This window comes from Phyllostomus discolor, chromosome 8 (genome assembly GCF_004126475.2).
Source record: "Phyllostomus discolor isolate MPI-MPIP mPhyDis1 chromosome 8, mPhyDis1.pri.v3, whole genome shotgun sequence".
NCBI lineage: Eukaryota > Metazoa > Chordata > Mammalia > Chiroptera > Phyllostomidae > Phyllostomus > Phyllostomus discolor.
In genome coordinates this window covers 114,724,419-114,752,391 of record NC_040910.2, presented here as the reverse complement: position 1 = coordinate 114,752,391, position 27,973 = coordinate 114,724,419, and the positions used below count along the sequence as shown (strand labels likewise).

Below are 27,973 nucleotides of genomic sequence, written 5' to 3'. Positions count from 1 at the left end.
GTACACACGCACCGTTTTCCAAAGGGTTACACGCCCCCCGCCCACGAAGGTGTGGACACTAAGTCGGACCCTCCGCACAGCGTGGCGCCTCCCCCGCCCCCCTCGTGCTTTCGTGACATTTTACTGAGGGCTTCGGAGCCGACGAACTCCCTCAGGGGAGGGAGCGAGGACTTCCGGGGGACGAGCGCTCCGGAGTGGACAACGGGACACCGCGGCTCACGGGGCCAGAAGCCCACGCCGCGACCGCCCCAGCCCCGGGCGCGCGGTCCCCAGTCCTCCCCCGCTCTAGGCCGCGCCTCTCCCAGTCCCGCTCGGCCTCTGCCAGCCCCGCCGGATCGACGTCCGTCTGCGCCAATCAGAGGCGGGCCGGCCTCGGGCCCGCCCCCGCGCACGCGCCGTGGGCGGGGCGTCCGGAAGAGCGCGACCATGGAGACCCAAGTGGTAGGTGGCGGGCCGCGGGCCTCCGCCCCCTGCCCTGTCCCCGCCCGTCCCCTCTCCGTCCTTCCTCCGTCCGTCCTCCGTCCGTCCTCCGCTCCCCGCGTCCGCGTTCCCACCGCTTCTGGGCTGGCCTGGGAGGGTCTCCGCCCAGAGCCGCCAGCACCGGCCCACCCGACAGAAACGCACGTCACGCCGTGTGTCGGGGGTCTTGCGTAGACGCGTTATTTTTCTTTTCCTTGAGAAAGCAATTCCAGAGGGAAGTCAGTATGTCAGCGGGCGGGACCGCCTTGTGGCCGCCACGCGGCGCGTCGCCCTCGGCGGAAACCGTGCCTTCACAGTCGCATCCCAGCTTCGCCCGGCGGTTTCCGCACGGAGGGCTTTCCGAGCGGCGCCGCGCCCGGCGCGCGCGCCGGCAGGTGTCCGCGCCTTGCCTCGCGCACGTGCGCAGCCCCCGCGGTCCGCGCGGCCGCACGCCTGCCCCGGCGCGGCGTTTGGTGGGCAGTCGGGTTAGCTGCCCTTTGGAGGCGCGTGTTTCCCGTGGGCTCGCCCCGAAAAGGACGCGCCGCGCTGCGGCCCGGAGCCAAGGGAGAAGAGGCGCCCCACAGAGCTGCGCGGGCGGCTCTCGGAGGGCTTCTTGGTTGCAGGGTCACTGAACACGCGTGTCCCACCCAGGAAAGGACCAATCGGTTCCGTTCGGGACCCAGTGCAACCGAGTACAGATGCTCGTTGGAACCAAAACGGTGGTGTTCGGACCAGTGATGGAAAACGTGAAGTTGGCCTTGACCTGGAAACAGTGTCGGTGCCTTTCAGATTTTTGTTTTCTTTTCAAAAGCACCCCAAACACCAGTTGCGGGGAGTGGAACAACACATCCTAAAGGCTGCAGGGCTCGAGAGCCGGCCCGGCGCGGCACGGCGCGGGCCCGCAGCTCTTCCTCGCCGAGCCCGTGTCAGGCTGGGCGCGGGTGCACGGCCAGAACGCGAGGCGGGCGGTGGGGTTCCCCCCACGCCCCCGGGCGCTGACCCGGCTCCTTGAATTCCAGTCTGTGATCCTCCCGGTGCACAACGCCGAGCCCTGGCTGGACGAGTGCCTGCGGTCGGTGCTGCAGCAGGACTTTGAAGGCCCCATGGAGCTCTCGGTGTTTAACGACGCCAGCAAGGTACAGGGGACCTGTCTGCCGCCGGTGGGCCACCTGGCCGCCGGGGTCCAGCTGCCCTGACCAGAAGCCCCTCTCGCTTTCAGGACAAGTCAATGGCGATCATTGAAAAGTGGAAAGTGACGCTGGAAGGTTCCGGGATCCGTGTGGTCATTGGAGGGCACGACTCTCCTTCGCCCCGTGGAGGTCAGTTACCGTTCCGCGGTGATGGGGGCTTCTCACCTGGCTCCGCGCAGTTCAGACCCTGCCGAGGAGCGTCCCCTGTAAGGCTTGCGTTGACCCCCTCGCAGACGCGCGCTTCTCACCCGTCGGGACAGATCAGTGCACTACCGCGGCGCATTCTTACTTACTCAGCCCAGCTAAAAGCTTTAGGGTGTTTTTATTTCTGGTATAACTGAATATTACTGCTCACCTCTGCTTAATTTTTTTTCTTGTGGCATTAGAAAGATTTTTGTCCAATTTCTTTAAAGATTTTATTTTTAGAGCGCAGGGAAAAGAGGTAGAAAGAGTGAAACATTCAGGTGTGGTTGCCTCTCGTGTGCCCCCTACAGGGGTCCTAGCCAGCAACCCTGGCATGTGCCCTGACTGGGGATCAAACCCACGACCCTTAGGTTCACACACTGGTGCTCAGTCTGCTGAGCCACAGCAGCCAGGGCACAATTTTATATGAATTTCAGAATCCGTGTTTCTGTTTCTGCAAGAAGACCGTTGGGATTTTGATAAGGCTTACACTGAATCCCTGGCTCCACTTGGGAGTGTTGTCATTTAGTAACAGTAAGTCTCGGTTCATGAACACAGAATGCCCTTCCATTGACTTAGGTCTTTAATTTCTTTCATCCACTTTCTATAATTTAAAGTGTTCCTGTATCAGTTATTATAAAACATGTATATTAAGTTGTTTCTGAAATGTATATAAACAAATTGTGGTTTTTAGAAAATGAGTATGAGTATTTTTCTTTTTCTTTTCTTTAATCCTCACCTGAGGACATTTTTTTCATTGCCTTCAGAGAGGGAGGAAGAGAGAAAGAGCAGGCGAGAACCATGCATGTTAAGGGAGAAGCATCGATCGGTTGCCCTTCGTGTGTGCCCCAACCAGGAACAGAACCTGCAACCCAGGCGGGTGCCCTGACCGGGAATTGGACCCAAAGAGCTTCCTATTTGTGGGACCACGCTCCACTCACTGAGCCACACTGGCCAGCGCGGAGTATATTTCCAAGTCTTCTTCAAGATGTTCTGCATCTTCCGTAGTTGAATGAGAACACATTGAGGGCATTTTGATAACTGTTGTGACTGCTTGTCTAATCGCCAGTTTAAAAACAAGGCCAGGTAGCTCGGTTGATGAGAGCATCATCCCGATACTCCATGGTGGTGGGTTCGATTCCTGGTCAGGGCACAGACGAGAATCAAGAAGTCTGTCTTTCTCTCTCCCCCTCCCCACTCTCTCTCTCTGGAAAAAAAAGGCCAGTAAATAAAAACATGTTTTGCCTTTCATATAATGCTTTTTATGGGTTACCTATAACTTGAGCCATATCCCATTTGTATGTATTCTATCAAGAACAAGAAAACCTGTTGTAATATTGTGAAGAACTGTCGTTTTGAAGTCGCACAAGATGGATTCTGAATCACACACTAATAAAACAGTTAATTTGATTATATCTGAAAGGACTACTTACCTATAATAATATTTTCTCAAATAGAAAATGTTGTATGACATAGATCCAGAGTGTCCATTTTCAGAAACGCTGGGTTATTTTAATTGGATTCAGAATCATTTATTACTATTTCCTATCATAATAGAGGAAAACATTTCTCAATAATGCGGTCACTTGCTAAAATCAAAATAAAACACAACCCCACCCCCTCCTCTCCAGGAGGGAGGAATGTTGCTGCCGCACTGGCCTGAGTTTTTCCTGCTGTGGCCATGACAACCGGCTCCCCTCACAAAGGCTCCGGCCTCCCCAAACACCAGGCCCTGGCACAAACATTTGACTTTCTTCAAGGCAATAATATTAAAGCAAATTCCTGGTCTTTGCCAAACAGAAGATTCATTGTGGGAAACCCAGCTTCCTCAGTGAGCAACATTTCCCTTCGTGACCCAAATTCTTGGGTTTGATTTTCCCTGCTGAAGCCCAGCTCTAGCGAGCAGCACTGAACAGAGCTCCTGCTGGCTCGCATGTGCTCGTGGGAGCCTCCTGCTTGCTTTCGCTTTCCACACGCTGCTCTTCTGTGCGGTTCCCGGGAGGCCGTTCCCGGGCCTGCCCGGCTCTCCAGCCACGACGGAGGGCTAGCCACAGCTGCTGCTCTGGCTGCAGGGTGGGGAGCCTGGCGCCCTGCCTGTCTCGGGGCATTTTCTCCTCGGCCTCACCATCCCTGCAGTTCTTGGAAGCCAGGACCACTCCGCTGACCAGCTGCGGTGGGCCGAGCTCGAGGACTCACGCTTGAGATGAAGCTGCTCCCCCGGGTGAAAACAGCACGGCTCCGGGTCCGCCTTCAGTGGCCGAGGGCGGGAGGGCGGGTCGCCGGCCGGCCGTGGCCCTCACTCGCCTGCTGCAGGGTGCTGGGCTCTGGTGGTCCAGGGAGGGGCCGGCCTCTCCCGCCTGGGGCAGGTGCTCTTGAGGTAAAGCCAGGAGGCCCTTGGGTGCGGCCTGAAGCAAACACTTAGCTAGTGTCCCTGGGGGCCTGCACCCTTTTTCGGGTTGTCTTGGTTTTCAGCACCTGAGGGATTTGCTGTGTTAACTTTGCACACACCTGTTCTTGCTTTCTGTGACTTTTCTTGGTGGCACCACATCTGGAACTGTCTGGTTAACACGATTCAGGTGTTAGCAACCTCTTCGCCAGGGAGAGTGGTCACTGTGCCCCTGGACATCCCCTCAGCCCCTTCCTCTGGGGCTAAATACCTCAGATACCTCCTCCAGCCCTCCCTGCCCTCCGCACCCAGGCTTCGCCTGCTCAGCGTTAACTTCTGCGCCCTCCGCTGGCCCTGTCTCCTCAGCCCCACGGCAGCCCAGGCAGCCCAGCCCGGGTTCCCACACACCCTCCCCTGGGCGCACCCCTCAGAGCGTGTGCTCTGCACCGGTTTCTCGCTGTTAGACGCCTCGAGTCCCTCCCTCTTCCCCGAGCGTGTCCTCTCGAGAAGCCCCTGCAGGTCGCTTCTCCTGGTGGTTCCGTGTGGCATCTGACCGCAGGTTATCATTGAGCTTTTCTCCAACTCACCTGTGATCCCTTCGAAGGCAAGGGTTTTGAAAGGCAGTTGGTACAATAGAATCCCAGCCCCATCCCGCGTGGCTCGGTTGGTTGGAGTGTCGTCCCGTGTACGAAGGGGTGGGGAGCCCGATTCCGCGTCAGGGCACATGCCTGGGTTATGGGTTCGATCCCCGGGTAGGGTACATGCAGGAGGCAACCGATGGGTGTTTTTCTCTCTCCTCCCCTTCCCCTCTAAAATCAACAAACGTGTTTGGAAACACACACGTGTAAAACGCCCGTACAGGAAAGTGCACGTGTCACCACTGCACGGCTCAGTTCATTCTCGCAAACTGAGCTCAGCGAGTGACGACGGCACCTGACCGAGAGCTGACGTGTCTGGCCCCCAGGAGCCCCCTGAGCCCCTGGGGCCACCCCTCTTTCCCCCGGTGCACGCACTCTCCTGGCTCCCGGCAGCACAGGTGAATCCGCTGCCTGTGCTCTGTGCAGATGTCACCACGAAGTGTCTGCCGCCGACCGCGGTGGCCTCCTCGGCACCCCGCGCACTGCGCGCGGCCCAGGGCGGCCCGTTCCCGCGGTGGAGGCGGCGGACAGCTGCTCCGTCGCTCCTCGGTGAGCGTGCTCTGTGGGGCCTGTGCGTGGCCGCGCGGCTGCTGGTCGCAGGGCGCGCGCACGTCTGGACGGAGACGCTGCGGGGACCGCACCTGACGGCAGGAAACACGCTCCGACCGCTGCCAGCCGGTCCGGTCCAGCGAGCTGGTGCCGGCCGGCCGTACCAGGGCTGTGCCGCCCCGCCACTAGAGGGCCCCACCGTGACCTCTGCCAGCCGAGGCCCCCAGGAGAGCCTTCCCGTCGGGACCCTCTCAGGCACCCGCTCCGGGGCACTTCCGTTTTGTTTGTCAAGGAACACCCCCGGGTCCAGGAGCACCTCCTGCTCTGGTGCACCGGTGCGGGGGGCGTCCGGGGGCCAGCGCTGCGCTCGTGTCAGCCCCTGCACACGCGTGCGGTCCCTCCCCCTCCCCCTCCCCCGGAGGAGGCCGACCTGCGTTTCCACCCGGTCCTGCGAAGCGCTCCTCCTAGCTTTCCCGTGGGGTGTGGGGTGCGTCGCCCCGAGTTCCATGAAGTCAATACCACTGAACACTGAATTGTAACACAGCCTTTCTTCTTTTTAAACAGTTGGATATTCTAAAAATCAAGCAATAGCACAGAGCTCAGGGTCTTACCTTTGCTTTTTGGATGCGGTAAGTAACTTATTGCTCTATTTAATATATATATATATATATACACACCCCTATATGTTGGTTAGATAATTAAGTGTAAGATCAAATTATCTTACATTTCAGTGTGGGTCTTGAAAAATCTTTATTCTAGTATATTATGATCAGACTGAAAAGTTAAAGTTGATAGGTGTTTGCCATTTAATCACCATAGCTCCGAATGAGTTTAAGTTCTGATAAATAAGATTACACGAGAGAGCAAAATTACACAGCAGGGAACCATGTAAACAGAAAGGAGGATAAACTAGGAAGATGCTCACAAATACATTTCTTAAAAGATTACGTGTTCTATTAGTTAGAAGACTAATAGCCCCACCCTGGCGCGTGTGGGTTTGTAACCGAAAGGCCGTGGGTTCAGTTCCTGGTCGCGGCACAGACCCCCGTTCTGGGTGTGTACAAAGGCAGCCAATCTTTCACATCGATGTTTCTCTCCCTTCCTCTCTGTCTCTAAAAACGGACATGAAAATGTCCACAGGTGAGGATAAAAAAGAAAAAATTAATAGCCTTGAGAACAAATAACTTATGTGAGTTGACAGGCAAACACAAAGGAAAATGGGTGGTGATAAATGGGAGAGGGCAGGAGTAGGGACTTCCCCCAACGTGCAAGGACAAATGACACGCTGCAAACAAAGAAACAAGTTAACTTGGTGACATGCTACTTTCAAAAACCAGATCAACCAAGTTTTTAAAGTTGTGGTCAGTACTTGGAAAGTGTGAACCGGTCCTGGTGACAGCGTCGCTGTGCACCGTGCACAAGGACTCGGAGGGTGCTGTGCCCCGGACCCCGAGAGCTCACTTCCAGGCTGGGACGGGGAGCAGGGAGCAGGAAACGAGACCACGTGCGGTGGGGCAGTGACAGGGAAGTCAGCCGTGGCAGGTCTGTGTGAGGGCATTACTGCGCCTTCCATCACGGATTTTCAGTGACGTGACGAGGGACCGTGAGCAGTGAGCGAGGCACCCATGCCTGCGTGTCCGTGGGCGCTCGGTGACGGGCCTTCTCTGTGAGGATCTCGGGGCACCCTGGAAGCACACCCGCCTGCACCCGGTCTCCTTCCCCGGGGGCCTGGGGTGCAGGGCTCCCAGGCTTCCGTGCAGGTCTCGGGGGCCACAGTCTTCTTCCCCGGGGTCAGGCTGGCCCAGAGGTTCTGCCTGCGCTGATCCGGTTCACACAGGAGCCTTCCCTCCGTCTCCCGGGGACTCGGCCTTGTCCTCGACCACCTGCGGCCTGGGCGCGGGCCCTCCGTGCATGGAGGCCGGGGGGCCGAGGGGGGGGGTGGCGCGAGCCGGCACACAGCCCTGCCCTTGAACACAAGGCCCAGTGGGGGCTGCGGCTTCCTGTCCTGCTGCTTCGGTCTCTCATCTCCCTCGTGTTTTCTTGGGGGGGAGCTCCCCAGAGTTCCCGTCCAGGGGACACTCAGGTGCCCCTCCTGTTCCGTCGTCTCCTTTCAGACCCTGCCCCGGGGCCTGCTGCACACTCTCCCGGTGCATCAGCACTTCCGCAAACGGAGACGGGTTTGCTACGAGCAGGCCTGTGCCGGCGTTTGTGTGGGTGACGCGCTCAGCCCTAGCAGGTGTGTGACCAGGTCACGCTGTGACTCTGTTTCGCGTCCTGAGGAACTGCCAGAAAGTTTCCCAAAGCGGCTGCACCACCCTGCATTCCCACCAACCGTACACGGAAGTTGTTCAATGTTTTTTTGATATGAGGCATTTTTAAAACTTTGTAGATGTGAAGAAGTTATCAATCTTGTATCCAGAAACCTTCCTTGCTAAATTCACCTTTTTAGTATTATTGTTTTTATCCTCGCCTGAGGGCATTTTCATTTGCTGTTTTAGGGAGGGGGGGAAGGGAGAGAGAGAAACATCGGTGGGAGAGAAGCACCGATCGGCTGGCTGCCCTCCCACACCCCGACTGGGGGTCCGCACCGGGACCCAGGGCCGCTATGCATCCGGCCAGGGCACTAAATCCACTTTTAGTTCTAATATTTCCCTGTAGGTTCTCTCAGATTATTTATGCACACAGTCTTCGTCCCTCTTCCTAATCCTATTTCTTTTTGTTTGTTTGTTTTTACCTGAGTCTCAGTAATTTGTTACACAGAAGTCATGAGCACGGCCAGTCTTGTCTCCTTCCCAGTCTCAGAATAGAGAGCTGGACCCTTCCACTGCTGAGCGTGTTGTTTGCAGTGGGCCGCCCCGTGTGCGTCCTCCCTCTGGGTAGGCAGGCTCTGGCCGGAAGCTGGAGGTCACAGGACACCCTGAGGCAGAAGAAGGGACGGTGCTCCAGACCCAGCCCCCCTGCAGACGGCGCCCCTCTGCAGGGACCCCCCTCCCCTGCCACCCCTGGCCGGGCTGGCCTGCAGTCGCTTGTGCCGCTGGAGAGAGCTGCAGGCGGACCCCAGGGTCCAGCTGCTGGGCAGCGTCTGACACACCTTTCTGGTCTGTCTCCCGTTTTGCCGGTCCTTCGTGCCTGTCGGACGCTTCCCGGGAGTCACCGTGGTCTCCTCCCTGCAGGACGACGTGATGATGCCGCCCAGAGTGAGGCTGCAGCTGGAGGCCGCCGTGCAGCACCCGGCGAGCGTAAGTGCTGGCGTCCGGTTCTGTCCTTCCCTGCCGCCGACAGCACGACCACTAAGCCTTTTATTTACTGATTTTTCTTGGCACGAAGAGACCTGTTTGTTGCTGATGACACTCCATTTGGCTCAAACTACAAGAAATCCACACACAGATACTCAGAGTGCAGGTTCTCACAGGCAGTGTTTATGACACTGTTTTGGGGGGGAAAGGTGGGAAGATAGTGACGGGAGCTGTTCAATAAGGGCACGGTTTTGAACCACTGCTCACAGTCAGAACATCATCGATCCCTAACTGCAGGCATTTTGTCGGGTGTACTCGATGACCGTGCAGCGTTTCCCTTGGCCTCCCAGCAGGAGGCCTCGCCGTCTGTAGATGCAGACTCTTGCCCGAGTGGCTCTCAGAGACACACGCCGAGTCGTGGCCTTGACAAACCGACCGAGTAGTATCGAGTCCGTTGAGTCCCACTGGATCATCCCAGCTTGTTAAGTCCAGATCCCGCCTCGGGGTGGGGAGAGCTGGGCCAGGGCATTGCTGCCGGACCCAGGGGCCCATCGGTGGTGAGCGCGTCTGCGGACCCCCCAGGGGGCGTCCTGCGAGGGAGGGCGTGCCTCTTGTCCTGGGCAGCGCTCACCGCTCTCAGGCGGGCGTGGACGGCTTCCTGGTCTGCTTCCGCTCTGCTCAACCAGCGTCTCAGAAGCTGTGCACCTTGGACCCGAGGGCACCGGCCGAGAGCCGCAGTGGGTCAGCTCCAGGCTTCAGGAAACCCCTGCCACCACCCGGATGGCCTCAGCTGTGCCCTCCTCGTCGCTAGAGCAGCGTCCCGGGCGGCCCAGAGCCAGCCTCCCCGGGACCCAGGGAGGCAGCCACACTCCCCCGCGGGCTCGTTGCTGAGTCTGCCGGTCCTCCTGGTACGGGGTGTGTTTGACTCCCGGGGCTGACACGCCCTCCCTGGACCACGAAGGAGCAAGCCCCTGAGCTCCAGGGAGCAGGTCCCCAGGGGCCGTCAGGGACCCGCCTGGTGCCCAGTGTCCCGGCTGAGCACCCTGCTCTGCCCTCAGGCTCCGTGGACACGCGTGTTTCTTCACAGTCTGGGGCCGCTGCTGTCCCAGCTCCTGTCCTGTGCGCCTGGCCGACCCTCTTCTGCCTGCAGGCTGGACTCCGCCTGCAGGACGCCGGTCCCGCCCCCTCCCTCTGGGTTGCCCGGGGTCCGCCGTCCCTGGAGAGTTCAGCGCCCCTGCTCCACGGCTGGCCAGCCTTGTGCGCACCTGCGCTGCCCACGATCCACCTGGTGGACCGGGAGTTCCCAGGAACAGGGATCCTGTCTCCGTCGTCCTGCATCTCAGATAAAGGACGGGCGTCTGATCAGTGCTCGGGTGCGAGCTGTGTGCTCAGGAATGGTTTTCACGTGAAGGTGGTGTAAATGGGATGGGGCTGCAGGAGGAGGAGAGACCCAGACACCACTCAGGGCTAGTGCCCTGAGAACCCAGGCTGGGGCTCCGGCCCCCCACAGCAGCCCATCCAGTGCCAGGTGCGGGGTCGTTGCTGCAGCAGGCGGCCTGGGGCGGCGGGAGGGCAGCCGTGCAACCTCTGTGCTGCCACAGCTTCCTCTCGGGGCATCGCCAGATGGAGCCGGCCAGCAGGTCGCCCGGGCTGGCCTCCCTCAGAGTCAGTGGTCACGGGCTCCGGCCACATCTACAAACCCTGCCCAGAGCACAGATCAGTGTCTGAGGGACAGGGCAGAGGCTGCGTGTGGCCAGCGAGCCCAGGCCAGAGCTGGAGCCCAGCGCGCAGGAAGGCGGGGGACTGCCCGCAGGTCCGTCCCGGAGGCGTGGAGGCTGAGAGGACGTGAGCGGACCCTCACAGTAGCAGCAGGCAGCCCGGTGTGGCTCTGCAGCTCCCAGCAGATCCCAAAAAGGCCACGAACCCTCAAAGCCCAAGCGCCACGGCATGTGGGGAGACGGACCCTGCGGCTCCACAGTCGGCTCACCCGCTGTTCCCAGGCCGGCGGCCTCCTTCTGTCCTGTCCACGTCGGAGGACACGCCTGCCCACGGCGCGGGCACCGTTACCTGCTTCTCCTGGGAGCCTCCTGGGAACGTCGTCCGGCTCTGGGCAGCGGGCCTGGCCTCGAACCTGCAGGACCCCCTGGTCTTCGGGTACCACCCGATCCTCCTGGGGGCAGTCAGCCGGCCTCCGGAGAGGGGGACAGGGTTCTCAGGGACACGGACGGGGAGAGGTGACGCACACGCCAGGTGTCGTGGTCGGGCCCCTGCTGGAAGAGGACGGGGGCAGGAAGACACCCGGGTGGACTCCCGCCCCCGGGGCGTGTCTGCAGACGCGCAGCCACCTCTCCCGCTGGCCCTGACGGGCGGGACGGCGCCACAGGGGGCCAGAGCCCGGAGGAGCAACCCGGCGTCCAGAAGTGGGAGCTGCGTTTGGCGGCCACACTGACTGCCGAGCAGGTCGTCTGCTCTCACCGGTCCCCCCCACCTCCCCCAACCGCGTGAGCCTGGGGAGCACAGCAGCGCCCACAGGGTCCCCCTGGGGGGACGGCGTGTGTCTGAGCGGCTGGGTGAACCCTGCGCGTGAGGCTCCCGTCTTCGGGCGCGGCGACTGCCGCACGGCACTTCCCGGGCACTGAAACGTCTCCCGCGCTGGAACCGCCAACGCGCCCTGCTACCCGTGTTCACGTCGTGGAGAGTGAGATCCGGTCAGATGGGCTGTCTTCACCTTTTTCATTTCGTACTGGAAAAACCAAACACGATTGGCTCATCAGTGAAGTTATCTTGGGCAGCTCCGCACACACAGGCCCAAACGCCCCACGGTATCTAGGGGTGCGCGAAGAGCTTGGAGAAGAGGAAGACTGTCAGCTCACCATTAACTTAATCAAACTGCCTTGTTTTGCGTTTTTGTGGAGACCTGGCATAAAGCTTTCCCGCTGACCCTCTAGGCAGATTCCCCCCAAGAGCAGCCGCCTCCTCCTGCAGGTCCTCCGGGTCCCCCGGGTGCGGTGTGGGTGTCAGCGGAGACCGGGGACGGCCTCGCCATCGGGTCCGAACAGAGCAGCTTCAGAGAGCGCGTTACCGTGGGGCCGGACTTTTTTTTAAATCATGACCTACAAAAATCTTAATTTGCAGTTGCTGGCTGGTGGTTTTGCGAATTATATCTCATATATAGTTTGGAAAGAATGAAATGAATGGTAAGTGTATGCTTGCCCTCAGTTGCTGTTTTTAAGGCCAGTTACAGGAAAGCCATTGAAGCGTGAAAGAAAGGCCCCTGGAGGCAGCTCCCATAGGTGGCACAGCAGCACCTTCTCTGCGGAACTTGGGGCGTCCCCAGGCAGCTCCCACCGCGGCACTGCCCACCGTGTGCGGAAACTCCCCAAGCAGAGACCAGCCGTGGACGGAGCTGGGGGGCGGGGGGCGCTTTCCCAAGGTGCTCGGCATCCTGGGACGTTTCCAGCACAGGCCGAGGGCCCCTCCTCTGCCGCCTCGGGCCGGAGGGGCCCTGTGTGGGGTGTCCCGGATGTCCGTGAGTCCCCAGGGAGCCCCCTGCCAGGCGGCTCCGAGCCGAGGGGGTGCCGGGTGGCGGCGGCAGGGGCCTGGCGAGCACAGGGGCCTCCGCTCTGGAGCCTGAGCTCTCGTGTGGGGCTGAAGGGCTGCAGTGGGTCCCCCCCCCGACCCACAGCACCGGCCACGGCAGAGAGCAGGGCTGCCCTGCGGGCGGCACAGGAGGAGCGCTCGGTGTGCACCACAGGTGCCTCCTGGGGGGGGGGGGTCCGCGTGGCTGGCCTCTGGCTGCCCTGGGCCCCCGCCAGTGTGCCTTCAAGGAACTGTCGGGGCGAATGACACCCCTCCACGCCTTCGTGTGTGGGCCATGCTCGCGGGGACCGCGTCTCAGGGTTGTGGTCCAGAAGTGCCTGGTCCCCGTGATCCCCACCTACCCCCCACCCCATGGGACGCCCACCCGGCGTGGCTCCAGCCTTCGGCGGCGGCAGCGGCCGAGCCTGCTCCCGCCCAGAAGGAGCCCGGCCGCGGCTCCCACAGTCCCCGGCCGAGGCGAGCTCCAGCGGGGCTGGCTTGCGCTCGGTGGGCTGGCCCGTCACCCCTGGGCAGCTGTCGGTGACACTGGTCCTGGGGCTCGGGGACTTGGTCTTTCTTAAGGAAGTTTAGCCCCTTTGCCTCATGTTTGGGAACCCTTTGACCTGGAGGGTTCCTACCTCACTGCTTTCGATCAGCATTTTCCCTCAAAGTCTTTTCATTTCAGCAACCCAATGCAGGCCAGTGTGGACACGACCAGAAGGTGAATACAAGAGACAGAAGTGTGTCCGACGGGGTGTGGGGGAGACTCACGCAGGGCAGACGAACACCCCGGAGCCGCTCTAATCCACAGCGTTGTGAGTGCGCGTTGTGCGGGGTGTCTGAGAGGCTCACGAGCAGAATTCAGCAATAGGTAAAAATCACACACCTGTGGCCAGTTGTGCCTGACCACAACCAGAAAGCGGACAGAAGACATGAAGCCATTTCACCAAGGAGGACGGAGAGAGGGCGAAGAATCCCGTGGGAAGAGATTGACATCGCAAGCCCCTGGGGACTGCAGGTTGGACCACAGCGAGGCATCAGCTCACGCCCATCAGAAAGAAATGGTAGAAACACCGTGACACCGAATGCTGGCGAGGATGCTGGGTGGGGGCGGGGGGCCCACCCCGGAGGACAGCCTGGCACTTTCTTAAATCAAACATGCACCCACCGTGTGACCCAGCGGTCACACTCCTGGGCACCCGTCCCAGAGAAGCGAACAGTGGTGTTCCCACGGAAACCTGAATGTGAACGCTTTCAGCCGACCAACAGTACTCACTAGTGGTGAGGCTCAAAATTAACGGATTTAATGACGTTCAGCCCCAAACTGGAAAAAACGCAGACACCCTGTAGCAGGCGAAGCAGACTGTGGTTTACCTGCAGTGTGGACTATTTTCAGCCGAAAGAGTAAACTATTGTCACAGCGGCCTGGGCGCGTCTCCAGAGGACCGTGGAGCAGGGAAGACGCGGTCCCCAGAGGCTGCGTACGGCATGACTCGCTCACACGGCGTTCCTGGGAGGACACGGCTGCGGCGGGGGAGGGGTGGGCCTGGCTGCGAAGGGGGGTTGGGGCCTTGGGGTGCGGGACCCTCAGTGTCCCCGCGCTCCTGGGTGGCCTCGGGCTGTAGTTTTCACCATGAGAGAGACCATGTGGAGGGCACACGGATCTCTATTTTTTCTCACTGCATGTGAATCCACCAGTTTCTCAAAAAGCACGATTAAAAAGCCAACAGTAGAAACGGCAAGCGAGCAAAACCGTCTCAAACTCGGGGGACGGCTGCAGTAATGCCAACTGGCTGCTCTGTGTTAGTGGTGAGACCTCCGGTGCATTCCTCGTGAGGAGGCTCATGCAGGGACGGCGGTTGTCACGCTCACCTCTCTGGTTTCTCTTGCCGGCTCCTCGCTGATCCGCGAGGTGACGAGAGTACAGTCATGGGATCCGATGTTGGCGTCACGCCCGTGGCAGGCTCTGTGAGATCCTCATGGGGGTCCTGTGGGCCCCAGGACCTCGCCAAGGGGCCGACACCCCCCAGCTGCCTGCCCCCAGCCACAAAGGGGAGGAGGGTTCAGTTCTCTGCCTTTGTGGGGACCCCCATTCCAGGGGGACAGCCCATTCCAGACCCACCTGAGCCGCCTCAGCGACGAGCATGCAGATCCGTCAGCAGTGCAGGCAGCCCCCCTAGACTCGCAGGCACTGTGGGGGACAGGTCAGGGTCGGGGTGCAAGGCCAGTGCACCCCTGAGGCACTGGGAGGGGACGTGCGGACTGCTGGAGGCAGGGCCAGGCTCCGGCACCAGGAGGGAGTTACGCGGCCGAGGGCTCTTCCGGGGGTGCCGAGCACCCATCAGGGGGCCCGGCAGCCACGGCGAGGGGGCCGGCCCTGGGGAAAGGGGGCTCTAAGCACTGCAGCCTGTGCTGATTTCGAGGTTCCCGCTTTCAGGGGGCGAGAAATGGACCGGTCAGTTTTGCTGCCCCAGAGGTTCAGCGGTGACCTCTCGTCTGCTCCGAGTTAGGGTTTGAGAAGAGCATTTCTAGAAGGAACTGGGCGTTGGAAGTTGTGTGTCGGTCACCGGATGAGCAAGCCAAGAACGGCTCAGGGTCGTCCCGCGCAGGGTCACCGGCAGGGCCCTGCTGCCCCCCCCCTCCTCACTCAGGAAGCTCTCCCCCACCCAGCCCAGAGGCGCCAGCTCCTGCCGGGTGAGTGGCGGACGGGCAGGGGCGTGCTCCCAGGCACTCACGGTGACTTCCCTCTGTGTCCCAGATCATAGGCTGCCGAGTGAGGAGAGAGCCCCCCAACTCCACGGAACGGTACACGCGCTGGATCAACCAGCTGACGTCCGACCAGCTTCTTACACAGGTACTTGCTTCCCAGCCTGCGAGCTGGCCAGGGCCTCCCCGGAGAGCACGCCCCTTCCTGCTGAGAGCCCGGGGGAGGCTCGTCCTTTCGGCACTGGTTTGCCCACCTCAGGGGGCCAGGTGCTCACTGGGGAGAGGGGTGGCGTTTCAGAGGAGCATGCCTGAGGAGGCGGGGCCAAAGGGCCCTTCTGGGAGGTGGAGGGCTGGCTGTAGCCCGGCCGGGCTGGGAGGGAGATGCACCATATGGGGGGGAGGGCCGTCCGCGGTGGTCAGCCGCTGACCCTGCGCTGCAAGGAGGCGTGGGCTGCAGTCAGACTGGAAGCCGCCCGCGAGGAGTGCGGGGTGGCCAGGACAGATGGCAGGCGCGGGGCAGCCCCGCCACCCCAGCCAGGACGCAGCAGGTGCTAACACGGAGGCTCCCACACAGTGATCCTGCGATCCTGGCATGTGAAGACGTGCTTTTTCCTAAACTGAATTTGGAAAACAGAAATCTTGGTGTAACCGAACGGTTTGTGTGGTAACCAGCATCTGAAATCAGAGCTTCCCGTGACAGTGGCTCTGGGAGTGCGAGGCTTAGCTCTCCGGCTGTTGTCTCCCTCTGTGGGTGCCGGGTGGCTCTCCAGCCTGGCACAGGGGCTATGCAGCCACCTCAGGTGGGTCAGCTGCACCGCCTTCTCCGAGCCCTGGCGTTGCCTGCAGGACACAGCACGCAGCTCCGGACCGTCACACCTGCGTGGTCCCGACCAGAACACGCTGCCGAGGGTTCCGGTGGCACACTGACCCGTTGGCGGGACTCGTGGAGCCCCAGGCCCCGTGGAGAACAGGCACCCGTGATTCCTGGTCTCCCCCCACCCAGAGGTGGGCCTCGGGCTCACGGGTTGGGCGTGGGTCTCCCACGTGCGCACACACTTCCTCAGGGCATGCACTCACGGTTTTTTGTGTTTTCCTGAACGAAGACTCACAGCTGACCCAGCGGAGGGCCGCAAGAGCTTCGGTGGGGTGCCCTGCCCGGTCCCCGGCCTCCGGGGGCTCCGGTGCTGCTGGGCGGGGAGGGGCGGGCTCCGCTCTGCTGAGAGGCCTTGGAAGGACTCCTCGGTGCCCGGTCTGAGACCCGAGTGTGGGCAGACCACCCGAGGGAGTGAGCTGCTGAGCCGGACTCCTGACCTGCCTCTGATTTCCGGGCAGAGTGAGACTCACGCAGGACGTGGGTGACGGCCTCGAAGCGCAGCCGGCACGTTTTCAGCCAGAAACGTGAGTCCTGAGCCGAGGGCTAGCAGGGAGCCCGAGCTGTCGCACATCACAGAAACGACGAAGGTCGGGCGCTCCCAACTGGTTCTCTTTAGCGAGTCGGGGGACCTTAAAGTCGGAAGTTTCCGGAAATAAACTCAAGACGATCTCTTACTGAAGTGGCTTCTCAGCCACCCAGTTACAGAAGCCCTCCCCCACTGTTCCCAGGAGGGGAACCGCCACCAGGTGAGGCCACGCCCACCACCTGCATGCAGGGCGAGGAGCACCGTGCAGGTGACGTTTGGACTGAGCAGACACTGACCGTGGGGAGTCCCACGGGTGTGCACAGGTGCCACCGCACAGGTGATGCTGCCCCGACTCCAGGAGAACGGGGGGGGGGGGGGCGCTGTCTGCACAGAATGGCTGGGCTGGGGCCGCCCTGCGAGCCCCCGTGGCAGGCCTCCCGTGGGGAGCTGTTCCCGAGGGGCCGCGCCTCCCGAGACGGGGGAGGGGGCAGAGGAGAGGCCCCTCCCTGCCTCCGCGGCTGCCCTGGGGCGGGGAGGGGGGAGGTCCGGCCGGGCCGTAGGGGAGCCAGTGCCTGGCTCGGCACTAAGACGGGCCAGATGGGAAGCAACCCCACCTTCCCCCTCCCCCTCCCCCGTGCCCCCCTCTGGGGTCCATGCTTCCCGGAGTTGCCCCCTGCTTGTGCTGTCATGACTAACAGCAGACACTCCTCAGTCTGGAGGCCGGAAGTCCAAGGTCAAGGTGTCCACAGGGCTGGTTCCTCCTGAGGCCACCTTCTGCCTGTGTCCTTATTCCTGGGGTCTCTTCCTCTTCCTGGGAGGACACCAGTCCCAGGACCCCTTGTCCTCACCTCCCTCCGTGTAGTCCCACTGGAGGTCAGGGCTGCCCTGTGGGCTCCAGTCCGCAGTCTCGGCCGAGGCACTCTGCCGGCGGCAGCTGCCCTTCCAGGCTCTGAGCGTGATTCTTCATCTCGTCAGCACTGGTCTCCCTGGCCCCACGCTGGCTGACAAAAGCGCTGGCCATGGTGGTGGGTTTGGGGTGCCACGCGCTCCTTTCCTCTCGAGGAGGACCCCGGGGAGAGGAGGAGAGCTGCAGAGGACACCCTTGGGTGGCGGTGAGAGCTCAGCCCACTTCGTGGGGCCAGCAGCAGTAGCGATGGTGGGGGAGCAGAGGCGGCCGACCCCGGAAGGTCCTGGTCCTGACTGGGTCCTCCCCGCCTGTGGGGAGCGGGTGCCTCGGGCCGGGTGCTGCCCCAGAGGCCCGGGGCCTTCCGCCAGCCGTGGGACCCCTGTGGCCCGGCGTCACTTCCGTGAAACGTGAGGGCTCAGCCACAAGACGGCAAGGTCCGCAGGGCCGACTTCAGGTGTGACACGCCCACCTGCCCTGTGACACGCCCACCTGAGACACTCAGCAAAACCAAGGCGACTCCTGGCCAGCTGAGCAGACGGGCTGCCGCACGCGCGAGGGGCAGCCCGTCGCCCTCGCTCCGCCAGGCCCTGGGGCACGGACAGAGCTGCTCCGCTGTGTGAGCGTGGGGGACGTGTCCACGCGTCCCAGCGTGGCTTCCTGAGACGTCTGTCCTTCGAGCTCAGAGGGGGGGGCACCCACCTCACTCCCACCAGGCCGCGCTCCTGAACCTGAGACCTGGCGTGCTCCGCCGCGGGGCGGGCTGCAGCCTTCCCTGCAGCCCCGCGTGGGGGGGCGGTGGTGCAGACCCCACGAAGGACCCGTCGGGGCGGGGGTGGGGGGGCGCTCGCCAGCCTTCTCTGTGCCGCCCCGAGGAAGGACGCGCTTCGCTGGCGGCTGTGGCTGGCGCATCCAGACGCCTCGTCAGAGTTTATTCTCGTTGTCGTGTGGATGTTAAAATGTCAGATACTGGAAACTCGTTATCTGTCTAAAGACAGTCTTCCGACAAATCAGAATTTAGAAAGGAGGATAAGAAGCCACAGAGCTCCGGGAATGAGTCACGTCAACTTGGCTCTCGTTCCGAAAGAGCCCTGTCGCTTCCTGCTGAGAGACAGCTGTGGGGGGCCTGTGACTTTCTCTACGTGCTCCCGCTCTTCCTAACGCCAGGGCGGGCGTCTCCTTTGGCATACAACCTGGCTCATTTTAAACCTATAATCCTTACTTCCTCTTCCTTTTAATTACTGACGGCATCCTAAAAGGTTCTCTGCCGTACCCACCACCCTTCCGGGACCAAGGACAGGGCAGCTCAGGGGGTCTGTTCCAGCGTATTCCGTACCCAAGCCGCCCTCGGACAGACTCGCCACGCTCGGGGGCTACGCACAGCTCCTGTTTGCCACGGGCACTTCCTGTCGGCGCAGAGCGGGGGGGGCACCCCCACACCAGGCTCTGCAGAGCAGCAGCCTGGGCCCGCGAGGCCTCACGTGGGGAACCTACTTTGGGCACAATTCTAAGAAACGGGGTTATCTGATTCCTCAGCGGGTGACACCAGTGGGGAGTGGCAGCTGGAGAGTGAAGAGGAAACAGAAGTCGAAGAAATGGGTTAGAAAACCCAGCATTGGTCTCGGTCTCTCGGGAGGAGAGGGGTGGTGGCCACCGTGGAGCCCTGCTTCCCCCCCAGGGGAAGTGAGCTGCAGGCCCAGCCTCGGGCCCTCCGACTGGGGCCCTCCGACTGGGGCCTCCGACTGGGGCCTCCGACTGGGGCCTCCGACTGGGGCCCGGCAGGCAGCGAGGGTTTTGACGCTGAACCTCCGACCACGGCTCTCCGGGCCCTCCTCGAGGCCCAGAGCGCCCTCTGCTGGGCTGCGCAGCACCCTCTGAGCTGCAGGTTCATTGCCTGTCATGTATCTACACGTGCAAGAACATACAAAACCAAAGTGAAAGCATTTATGCCTCTTGGGCCTATTTCGTTTGGGTTCCAAGAATTCTGAGTCTGTGGGGGGGGCAGGTCAGCAATGGAAGCCGTTTTCACTGAAGTCGAAGTCGGAGAAGGTCCGCGCCTCACCAGTTAGGTCAGGGCTCGGCAGGGCGTTCAGCTGCCTGTTGTGTAAACACGGTTGGTTGGTGCACAGCCAGGCCTCTGGTGCCCGTGGTGCCGGGCTGCTCTGTGCAGCGCCAGCACAGCTGGGGGGCAAGTGAGCAGTCGAGGTGCCAGCCCCCGGCTGGGAGGCCAGCAAGGTCTGCAGTCCCCGAGGGCCCCTCTGTCTCCTGGGGGACACGGAGGCCTGGCAGTGAGCGGTGGAGCTGGGCGCGAAGGCATCGGCTCTGCCCCGTGCTTATCTCCACGCCGACCTTCCCGCAGCACCTTTTCAGAGAGCTCTGGACACGTGTCATTCGTGCACAGTATCCCTCTCTCTCTCCCTCTCTCTCTCTCTCTCTCACCCCCCCCCCCCCCCACACACAGAAACAGGCTGGGCACGTGGGCTGCAGAGTTTAATTCTACTTTCCTCCTCCCCCACCGTGGCACCAGCCGCCCGCAGCAGAGCCTCTCACGCAGGTGGCAGGGGGCTGGGGTGTCCTAATACACCCCGGGGGCCGGACCCTGAGGACCAGAGGTTGGGGTGGGGCAGGAGTCCTGGCTCCACTCGTGGCCTCTCCTGGTCCTCGCTGGCTGGATGCTGGCCTTGGCTGCCCCTGAGAGCCTCGTGCAGTCACCGGGACTTCTCCGTGCGAGGGGCAGCGTGGCAGCGGGAGGTGGACACGTTTCCTGGGAAAACTCCTGTCTCTGAGAGTTTGTAAGGGCGTAACCTCCTTCCGTCTCTCACCTGCGGTGCACCCACCTTTTAAGAGAATCGAGCTGCTCAGCAAAGGTGCCTGTTTCTTCACGCACTTCACTTGAGTGGTTCTGACCATGCGCGGTCTGGCCAGCAGGTCGCTGCTGCCAGTGCTGCCCTGGCCCCGGCCCCTGACCCCCGGCCTCTGACGCGGCAGAAGCTGAGGCTCGTCCACAGCCCTGGGTAATGTAGGGCTGTGCGGCGGCAGCAGTGCCTGCAGAAGAGACCACCACAGCAGGCGTGTGCTGTGGGAGTCATTTCCACGGGAGCCAGCCAGCCTTCCGCCTGGGAACACGCAGGTGCTCACAGAGAGAGACGAAGCCCCGGGGTGAGCACGCTGACCGCTGGAATGTGCCGGCCAGCGAACTTGGGCTGCCTGTTCCCTCCCTGGCCTTCCCACCGAGAAGGACACTTTCCCGGGCGTCCGCGGGTGTTGGGAACGGCCACTTCCCGTCTGCGAGTTCGAGAGCTGAGGGGTGAACACAGACCGTTTCACCCAGTGTCAGGTGCCATCTGGTCTGGAGGTGACCGCCCGCAGGACTCTGGGGACACACTGAGGCTGTCCCTACGGGTGTCCCTGCGGCTCGGTCCTGCTGGGGCCGGCTCCGCTGTGTGCCCGGCGACCCCTGAGCCGCCTTTTGGAGGGAGGAGCCTTGGCGGGCAACGAGTGCTGTTGAAAGGCAAGGACCCAGAGAAGCTAGAAAGACACCATCGGGCGAGCCCACCCGTCCTTGTTCTGGTGGGACGAAGGGAAGTCCCCCCAGGGCCACACTGTCTTTGCTCTTTCCCGTTTCACTTCTGTCCTTGCGCTCCGGTCACCCTTAGACAACGTAGGTGCGCTGGAGCCCGCGGCAGCTGCCGGGGCCTTGCACTGCCCATGGCCCTGCCGTCAGTCCACAGCCGGGGGGCCCTCCACCAACAGCCTGCACGTGTGTGTCAGCCGTGCAGGAGCTGGGGTGCGGCTGGCCTCGGCCGTGGGAGGGGGACAGTGTCCATCTGGCGGTCAGGTCTCCTGGACCCTCGTACCTACAGGGAAGGGACATGCAAAGAAGCCGTCGGTTTCTGACGGCACGCTGTGGGCCATTGATTACCGGATGCTTCTTGTGACGCGCCGTTCTGATGGCTTCTAGGTGTTCACCTCCAACGGCCCCACGGTGATCATGCCCTCCTGGTTCTGCTCGAGAGCGTGGTTTTCGCACGTGGGCCCCTTCGACGAGGGCGGGCGGGTAAGTGCGGCTGTCCCGTGGAGCCCTCCTCCGGGGGAGGGGGAGGGGGAGGGCCTGCCACTCCCGGGATGGGTCCTTTGCCCTGCCCGCTCGTAGGGCTGGGGGCTCAGAAGTCGCCATCTGTGGCGGTCCCCCCACGCCGCCCCCGCTGGGCTCTGCGGAGCGCCCCGGGGCACCGCTGGGCTGGGGCACGTCTGTTTTGCCAAAAGCAGGGGATTTCTGTGTGGCGGCTGCAGGCGCCCTGGCCCAGGCCCCCGGTTACCTCATCCTGGGGGAGAAGCTGTGTGTGGGAGAGCTTGGGGTGTGGCTGGTGGGGGAGGGGCCCCGTCTCCCCTTCCCCGCCCCGTGGGCGGCAGCCCCCACACACTTCTGCCCAAACCGGGCAGGGGCCAGGCCACCGTGGCCTAGAAATGGAGACCTGGCTGCCGACCTGCTGACCGGTCCCTCTGCAGACGGTCTGGGACCGGATGCTCCAACAGCAGACTAGCAAGCACACCTCACGCCCCAGCCGGGGCGGCCCCACTGGCCGCGGTGCAGACCGGAAGGCGGAGGGTGCAGACCCCGGTTGGGGTGTGTGTGGGAGGCAGCCGGTTGGTGTGTCTCTCTCACATCAACGTTTCTTCCTCTCAGAGAGTGAGCCTCGGGGTTGACGAGTGTATTCCCGCCCCCACCCCGCCCGGCCTTAAACTGGCTTTGAGAGCGGGAGGCCTGGTCTCTGTGCGCCAGGCCTTGGAGGGGCGGACCAGGCCACCCCCACCCTTCTCCCGCACCTCTGGGAGCCGCATGCGGCTGCTGTTCCCCAGCGACCTCCGTGGGCCGCAGCGGCTGGGTGTGTGTGGTCAGCATCTGTGACCGGGAGGGTGGAGGCTGGCCGCGTGGCCTGCGACACGAGGCCAGAACGGACAAACCCAGGGACACAGCCGGGACGTGGACCTGCTCTCCTCCCCCTGCAGGGCGTGCCCGAGGACCTGCTGTTCTTCTACGAGCACCTCCGGAAGGGCGGCGGGGTCGTCCGGGTGGACCAGAGCCTCCTCCTCTACCGCTACCACCCCGGCGCGGCCACGCACGCCGTCCTGGAGTACGCGGGGCCCGGCGGCTGGGCGGGGCGGGGGTGCTGGGGGCTTGGGGGGGCCAGCCGGGGCCCCGGGGCCAGCGTGAGTAGACTTGGGGTGGGGTTCACGTGCAGGAGGTGACTTCGGTGGGCCAGGGGGGCCACCACCACCCCCACCGAGGGGACAAGGGCTGAGCTGCACCCCGACCTCTGGGCACCCCAGGGGGCTGGCCCACTCCCTCCTTCCCTTCTGCCCCGGGGCGTGAGCTGCGGCCCTGGACGCGCGGGAGAGGGGTGGTGGGGCTCAGGGGAGGAAGGCGTCTGCATGCCTTCAGTCTGAGCGGCGCGCCGTGTCCGCGTGCGCAGGGTGTGTCCCTCGCCCTCACCGCCACGCTGTGTCCACTCCGGGGACAGGAAGGGGTGGGCTCCTTGGACGGGTCTGTCGTCAGGGCAGCTCTCAGCCCGAGGGGCTGGAGGCCGGCTGACTCCGAGCCTCCCCCGGAGGCGGAGAGGCTGGCCGAAGGCTGTGGCTCCTCCACTGGACCCCCTGCCCCGGGAGGGGGTGCTGTCCACACACTGAGGGCCACGGCGTCCCTGTCGCCACAGCGGGGGAGGGAAGCAACTAGAGTCACGAGACGGGCCTCGGGACTCCCTGCTGTGTGCCCCCCAAGGACGCTGTGGAGAGAAAGTGCCTGGTGCTGACTGCCCGCTCGCCGGCCTGTGGTGGGGCCAGTGGCACCCGTGGGGGGAGGACGGGGCCAGAGGGCTCGGGCCCCAGGCCCCCGCGCCCCGTCCCGCCTGCACGCGATGCGCGTCTCTGGCATCGGCCTTTCCCCTGACTCTGCAGCGCGAGGCTCCGCCACCCACAGCAGACGTGACCTCATGCAGTTTCGGTGTGGGATTAAGGGCTCTGAGCGCAGTAGGAAGACCTCCCAGGGCGGGGAGCCTAATTGGAGCCCGGGGCTCCCGGGATCCGGCTCCCGCACCCCCTCCCCTGAGCGCGCCCCGGGTCCCCCTTCTGGGAAGGAGGGGGGTCGGCACAGACACCTTTCAGCGGCTTTCCCTGGAACACGCCCGACACCAGGAGGCACGAGGGAGAGTCCATCAGAGCAACCGGCCCCGTCAGCCTCCTGCTCTCCCCGGGCTCCACTTCCCGCCAAGCTGCACAGCCCCCCGGGCCCTGCTGCCCCGCTGCCCAGGGCCCGGCACTGGCCACTGCCTCTGCACCTTCGTGCTCGACTCTGGCACTTTCTCGAGAACAGGGGCATCCCGCTGCCGTGCGCTGACACTGCACCTCTGCTTACCTGCAGCTGGGTGTGCCCCTCTCGCTCGCTCGCACCACCTCTGTCCAAGCCCCCGGGCCTGCTGTGGCCAGGCGTAGACAGACACTGCCGGCCCCGCCCCCCGCCCCGAGTTCTGGAAACGCCCGTCTGTAGGGCTGGGGAAACCTGCAGGGCCCAGCCCCGGGGCGAGGACCCAGGCCTCCAGCAGGCAGAGGGGCGTGAGGACACGGACAGTTGTCCCCCCGACAGTCAGCAGTGACAACACAGAACGGGCTCCTGGGAGGAAGTGCCTGCCACGGACGTGCTCTGTGCCGCAGTCTCGCCGGCTCACGTGTGTGGCGTGTTCAGGCGGGAGACCCCTAAGACGTGGGAGGCACAGAGGGGTCGCTTAATACCCGCATCCCTCTGAGCCTCGCTCCCATTTTGCACCGGGACCCACCGCTGGGACCCGGGCCGCAGGCCGTGTGACACGGGTCGGCCGTGTCCCCCCCCCAGGACCGCTCTCGGGGCGCCCTCCCCATCCTGCCCCACCTGCCGGCCCGCACGTGCACCCCACAAAGCAGAGGCCTTGTGTCCTCGGCCCCTTCTCCCGGCTCACCCCGGGGGGTGGGGGGACGTGTGCCAGGCCGCCCCTCCCTCGCCGGCAGGGGCCCCAGGGCACCTCCGCTGCCGCCCAGCCCGACACCGGGCCCGCGGACCCTGCTCTGCACCTCCCGGCCCGGGCCGTGCCACCCTCTCCCTGCCTGGCGGGGGGTGGGGGGTGGGGGGGGGGGGAGCGGGGAGCATGGGAAGTGGCTCTCAAGCTGCCTGCCCCCCCCTCGCTCAGGACTCCGTGGATTTGCGAGGACTCACGTGTGTGCAGTGCATCCCTCTCTCGTTCTCAGAAACTCCTCCCATCTCCCCGCGTGTTGGCAAAGCCGCGTGCACTGTGGCCGGGCCTGCGAGGCGTGTCATGGGCCTGGAGCGTGTGCACCCGCGGGCTTCCTTCTCAAACGTGGTGTCGAGCAGCCAGGACTAGGGACTTGGCACCTTTGAGCGCCGGCGCCCCCCCAAGCCTCGGACGCCCAGCATAGCTGGACGCCTGCCAGCGTGCAGTGGGAGGGGGCAGGCACGGCCACAGGGAGCGCCCGGCGGTCGTCCCCTGCCTGACGGGGGCGGGTCCTCGCCCGACTCGGCACGTTGCTAGAACACGCTGACCCGGGACAGCTGCGTGTGCTGGTCCCCCCCATGCCCGGGGCTCTGGCAGTGGCAGACCCCGTGGCCAGACCTGGACCCCCAGTCCCCGAGCAGCCAGGGCCGATGCAGGGGCCCTGCCTGGAGATGACAACCCGGCCACCCAGGTCCCTGCCCTGGGACTCGGAGCCGGGGGGTGGCCTGGAGGACGCGTCCGTGTCCTTCTGCTTGAGGTCACTGTGGCTGCAGGTGTCCGGCGGTGGGGCGGCCCCGTCTCCCATGGGCTCCCCAAGGCCCGAGCCTGGTGTCTGCCGTGCTCCCTGAGTGTGCGGCCGCGAGAACAGTGGGTCCTCAGGTCCCCGACGGTGGACACGGCTGTGGGGTCCCGGCAGGGCATTCTGGGTTCGCTTCCTCAGCCGACAGCGGGTGCGGCTGAGTGCGCGGGCGAGGGGCAGCGTGGGGGGGTGCGTGCTGCCCCGAGCTGATGAAGACCAGGCAACGTGGGCCCGGGGGCCCTGCCGGGCTGGGCAGAGGGGCGGGGGCAGGAGGGCAGGGCCGGGTTTACAGCCTTCCCTCCACAGGACCACCATCTGGGCCCACCGCGTCCACTTCCTGGAGGAACGGGCTCTGCCCCACTGGGCGACCTTCACCATCTGGAACGCAGGCCGGCAGGGCCGCCGGCTCTACCGCAGCCTCACGGCAAGGGCGCAGCGCAAGGTGGGCCCCGTCCCTCCGCGGGCCCCGCCCCCCCGCCACGTGCGGCAGCTCCAGCCCTGAGGCCAGCGTCCCGTCCTCCCCCAGGTGGTGGCTTTCTGCGACGTGGACGAGAACAAGATCAAGAAGGGCTTTTACTGCTACGAGGACTCGCTTGTACGTGGGGCCCGGGGCCCCTGGTGGTGAGGGCTCCCCACGCTCCCCACGCCAGGCCGGACTCTCCTGGGTTTCTGAGTGGACGCCCCGGGAAAGGCCGACAGCCGCCAGGCCTGGCAGACGCAGCCCCCGGACTCCTGGGGTCTCTGGGGCCCCAGAGCCACCTGCATGCACCCCAGCCTTCCCACCAGGTCTCCCCGTCGCCCACCTGGGGCTGGCTCTGCAGTGGCTGTAGGGTGGCCGGGCGGGGGCCAGCAATGCGGGGCCCGGCCCTGCGCGTCCGGCGGCGTGGCGGGGAGCACGGAGCCCACCCTCGCCCCCCTCGCCCCCAGGAGAGGCCCCGGCCCCGGGTGGGGAGCACGGAGCCCCACCCTCGCCCCCCTCGCCCCCAGGAGAGGCCCGGCCCCGGGTGGGGAGCACGGAGCCCCACCCTCGCCCCCCTCGCCCCCAGGAGAGGCCCCGGCCCCGGGTGGGGAGCACGGAGCCCCACCCTCGCCCCCCTCGCCCCCAGGAGAGGCCCCGGCCCCGGGTGGGGAGCACGGAGCCCCACCCTCGCCCCCTCGCCCCAGGAGAGGCCCCGGCCCCAGGCCGTGGCGGGGAGCACGGAGCCCACCCTCGCCCCCTCGCCCCCAGGAGAGGCCCCGGCCCCGGGTGCCCGTCCTGCACTTCCGCGCAGCCCGGCCGCCCTTCGTGATCTGCGTGAAGCTGGTGAGCGCCGGCCCGGCCCTGGGCCGCGGGGGGCGGGGGCGGGGGCAGCTGTGGGCCCGCCCGCAGCGGGCTGCACTTCCGTGAAACCACACCGAGTCTCTCTGCGACCGGTCACGGGGCCCAGGGCCCACGCGGCTGTGCCTGCTTCTCAGCCCCAGGCCTCACGCTGGGCTCCCACAGCGAGGGGCCAGGACCCCTTCTCGTGCCTCTGCGGCTGGGCTGTTGAGGTCACCTTCTGAGTGACGTGCCACCGCCGAGGGTCCCCCGTGACGACACCAGTCGGTGGGCTCTGGGGTCACCTCAGGGACTTTGTAGGACCAGGTGTGGCTGGGCAGAGTCTGCCTGCTGCCCACTTGTGGCCCCTGCAGAGGTGGGTGGGGGTCCGCTGCCCTCCTTGGAGAGGCGCTGGACAGGCTGGGTGGACATGTCTCTCAGACGCCCACCTCCTCCCACCAGCGCCCACTGGGGCGCTGTGGCCAGCTGCCCCCAGTGTCCTGTCCGGGCCACTCCCCTCGGAGCAGAGCCGCGGCAGCCCCGAGTAGACCGCCTGACGGCTGTCCACAGGGAACCCCACACCTGGAGGGAGGCTCTGGGGGCCTCCGGTCCGGCTCAGGGCAGGTCTGGACAAGCCATGCTCCCCCCCAGGACCTGACGGGGGGCGCGTTCGAGGACAACCTGAGGTCGCTGCACCTGCAGGAGGGCCGGGACTTCCTCCACTTCAGCTGACAGGCCCGCAGCAGCCGCGGCGTCGAGCAGGTAACGAGGGCTGGAGGGCAGGCCGGGGGGCACCCCTCTAGGGTGGGACCCATGGGGGGGCGTGGCGGCTGGTGCACGGCAGACCCCGTGTGCGAGGGGCTGGCCCCTCACCCAGCAGGCGTGTGACCCCACCCCCACCACGCACCTGACAGGTTGCACACACTCTGCACACACACCTCAGACCAGGACACGGAACATGTCCTCCACCACCCGTCACCCAGGGGACTGTGGGTCCCACACCGTGTGGTGACGGTACCAGGGCTGGTGGGTCAGGCTCCTGCTGGCCGCCTGCGCTGTCTGCGGCGCCGCCAGGTCCCAGTCTGGGTTCCGGGGACCACCCAGGGGCGCAGCCACGGCGGTGACCTCAGGGGCACGTGGACCGAGACAGACCCTCCGTGGGGACAGAGCAGGAAATGGGCCGTCACCGACCAGGTCCCATGTTGGCCGCGCCGGCCCACAGCCCATCACCTGCTCTGCTCCAGCTGCAGCCCGAGTCGCGGGGGCCCAGGGATTCCTGCCCACCTGTCACGCAGACTCAGGTGGGCTCCGGGACCACGGCTGCACAAGGTGTTCGCAGCCACTGGGCACCCGGTGTGAGCGACTGGTGGCCAGTGGGGCCCAGGGTGAGCAGCGGCAGCTGGACACTGTCCTCTGGCCAGCAGGTCAACTCCGTGTTGCGCGGATCACACAGAGGGACCAGCACCGGCGGCCCTCCCGTCAGTCTCCACGATCTCTCCTGGGGGCTCCTGTCCCTTCTCCAGGGCTGCCTGCTTGGTTTTCTGCGGCCGGGTCCAGACGCTGCTGGGCAGGCACGGCCGCCCCACCCCCACCGTGCCCCGTGTCCT

General features: G+C 64.2%; 1 protein-coding gene across 2 annotated transcripts; it reads left to right on the top strand.

The window, feature by feature from the left end:
- The first annotated feature begins 290 nt into the window (after positions 1-290).
- Positions 291-27,415, top strand: B3GNTL1 (UDP-GlcNAc:betaGal beta-1,3-N-acetylglucosaminyltransferase like 1). Of its 2 annotated transcripts, XM_028520844.2 has the most exons (12): positions 295-441; positions 1,479-1,595; positions 1,679-1,778; positions 5,970-6,034; positions 8,579-8,644; positions 14,979-15,074; positions 21,192-21,287; positions 22,241-22,365; positions 25,376-25,511; positions 25,596-25,664; positions 26,298-26,372; positions 27,018-27,400. In XM_028520844.2, exons 1-12 carry the CDS (start codon positions 427-429, stop codon positions 27,096-27,098), a joined length of 1,041 nt encoding a protein of 346 aa, XP_028376645.1. In that variant the 5' UTR covers positions 295-426; the 3' UTR covers positions 27,099-27,400. The 2 variants fall into 2 exon arrangements, with proteins under 2 accessions (XP_035890185.1, XP_028376645.1); XM_036034292.1 differs by lacking the exon at positions 8,579-8,644 and having other exon boundaries at positions 291-441; positions 27,018-27,415.
- Positions 27,416-27,973: the final 558 nt, after the last annotated feature.

Coding starts and splice junctions, on each gene's coding strand:
- B3GNTL1 (XM_028520844.2), top strand. Junction 15,075..21,191: donor CCGACCAGCTTCTTACACAG/GTACTTGCTTCC, acceptor GATGGCTTCTAG/GTGTTCACCTCCAACGGCCC. Junction 25,665..26,297: donor ACTGCTACGAGGACTCGCTT/GTACGTGGGGCC, acceptor CCTCGCCCCCAG/GAGAGGCCCCGGCCCCGGGT.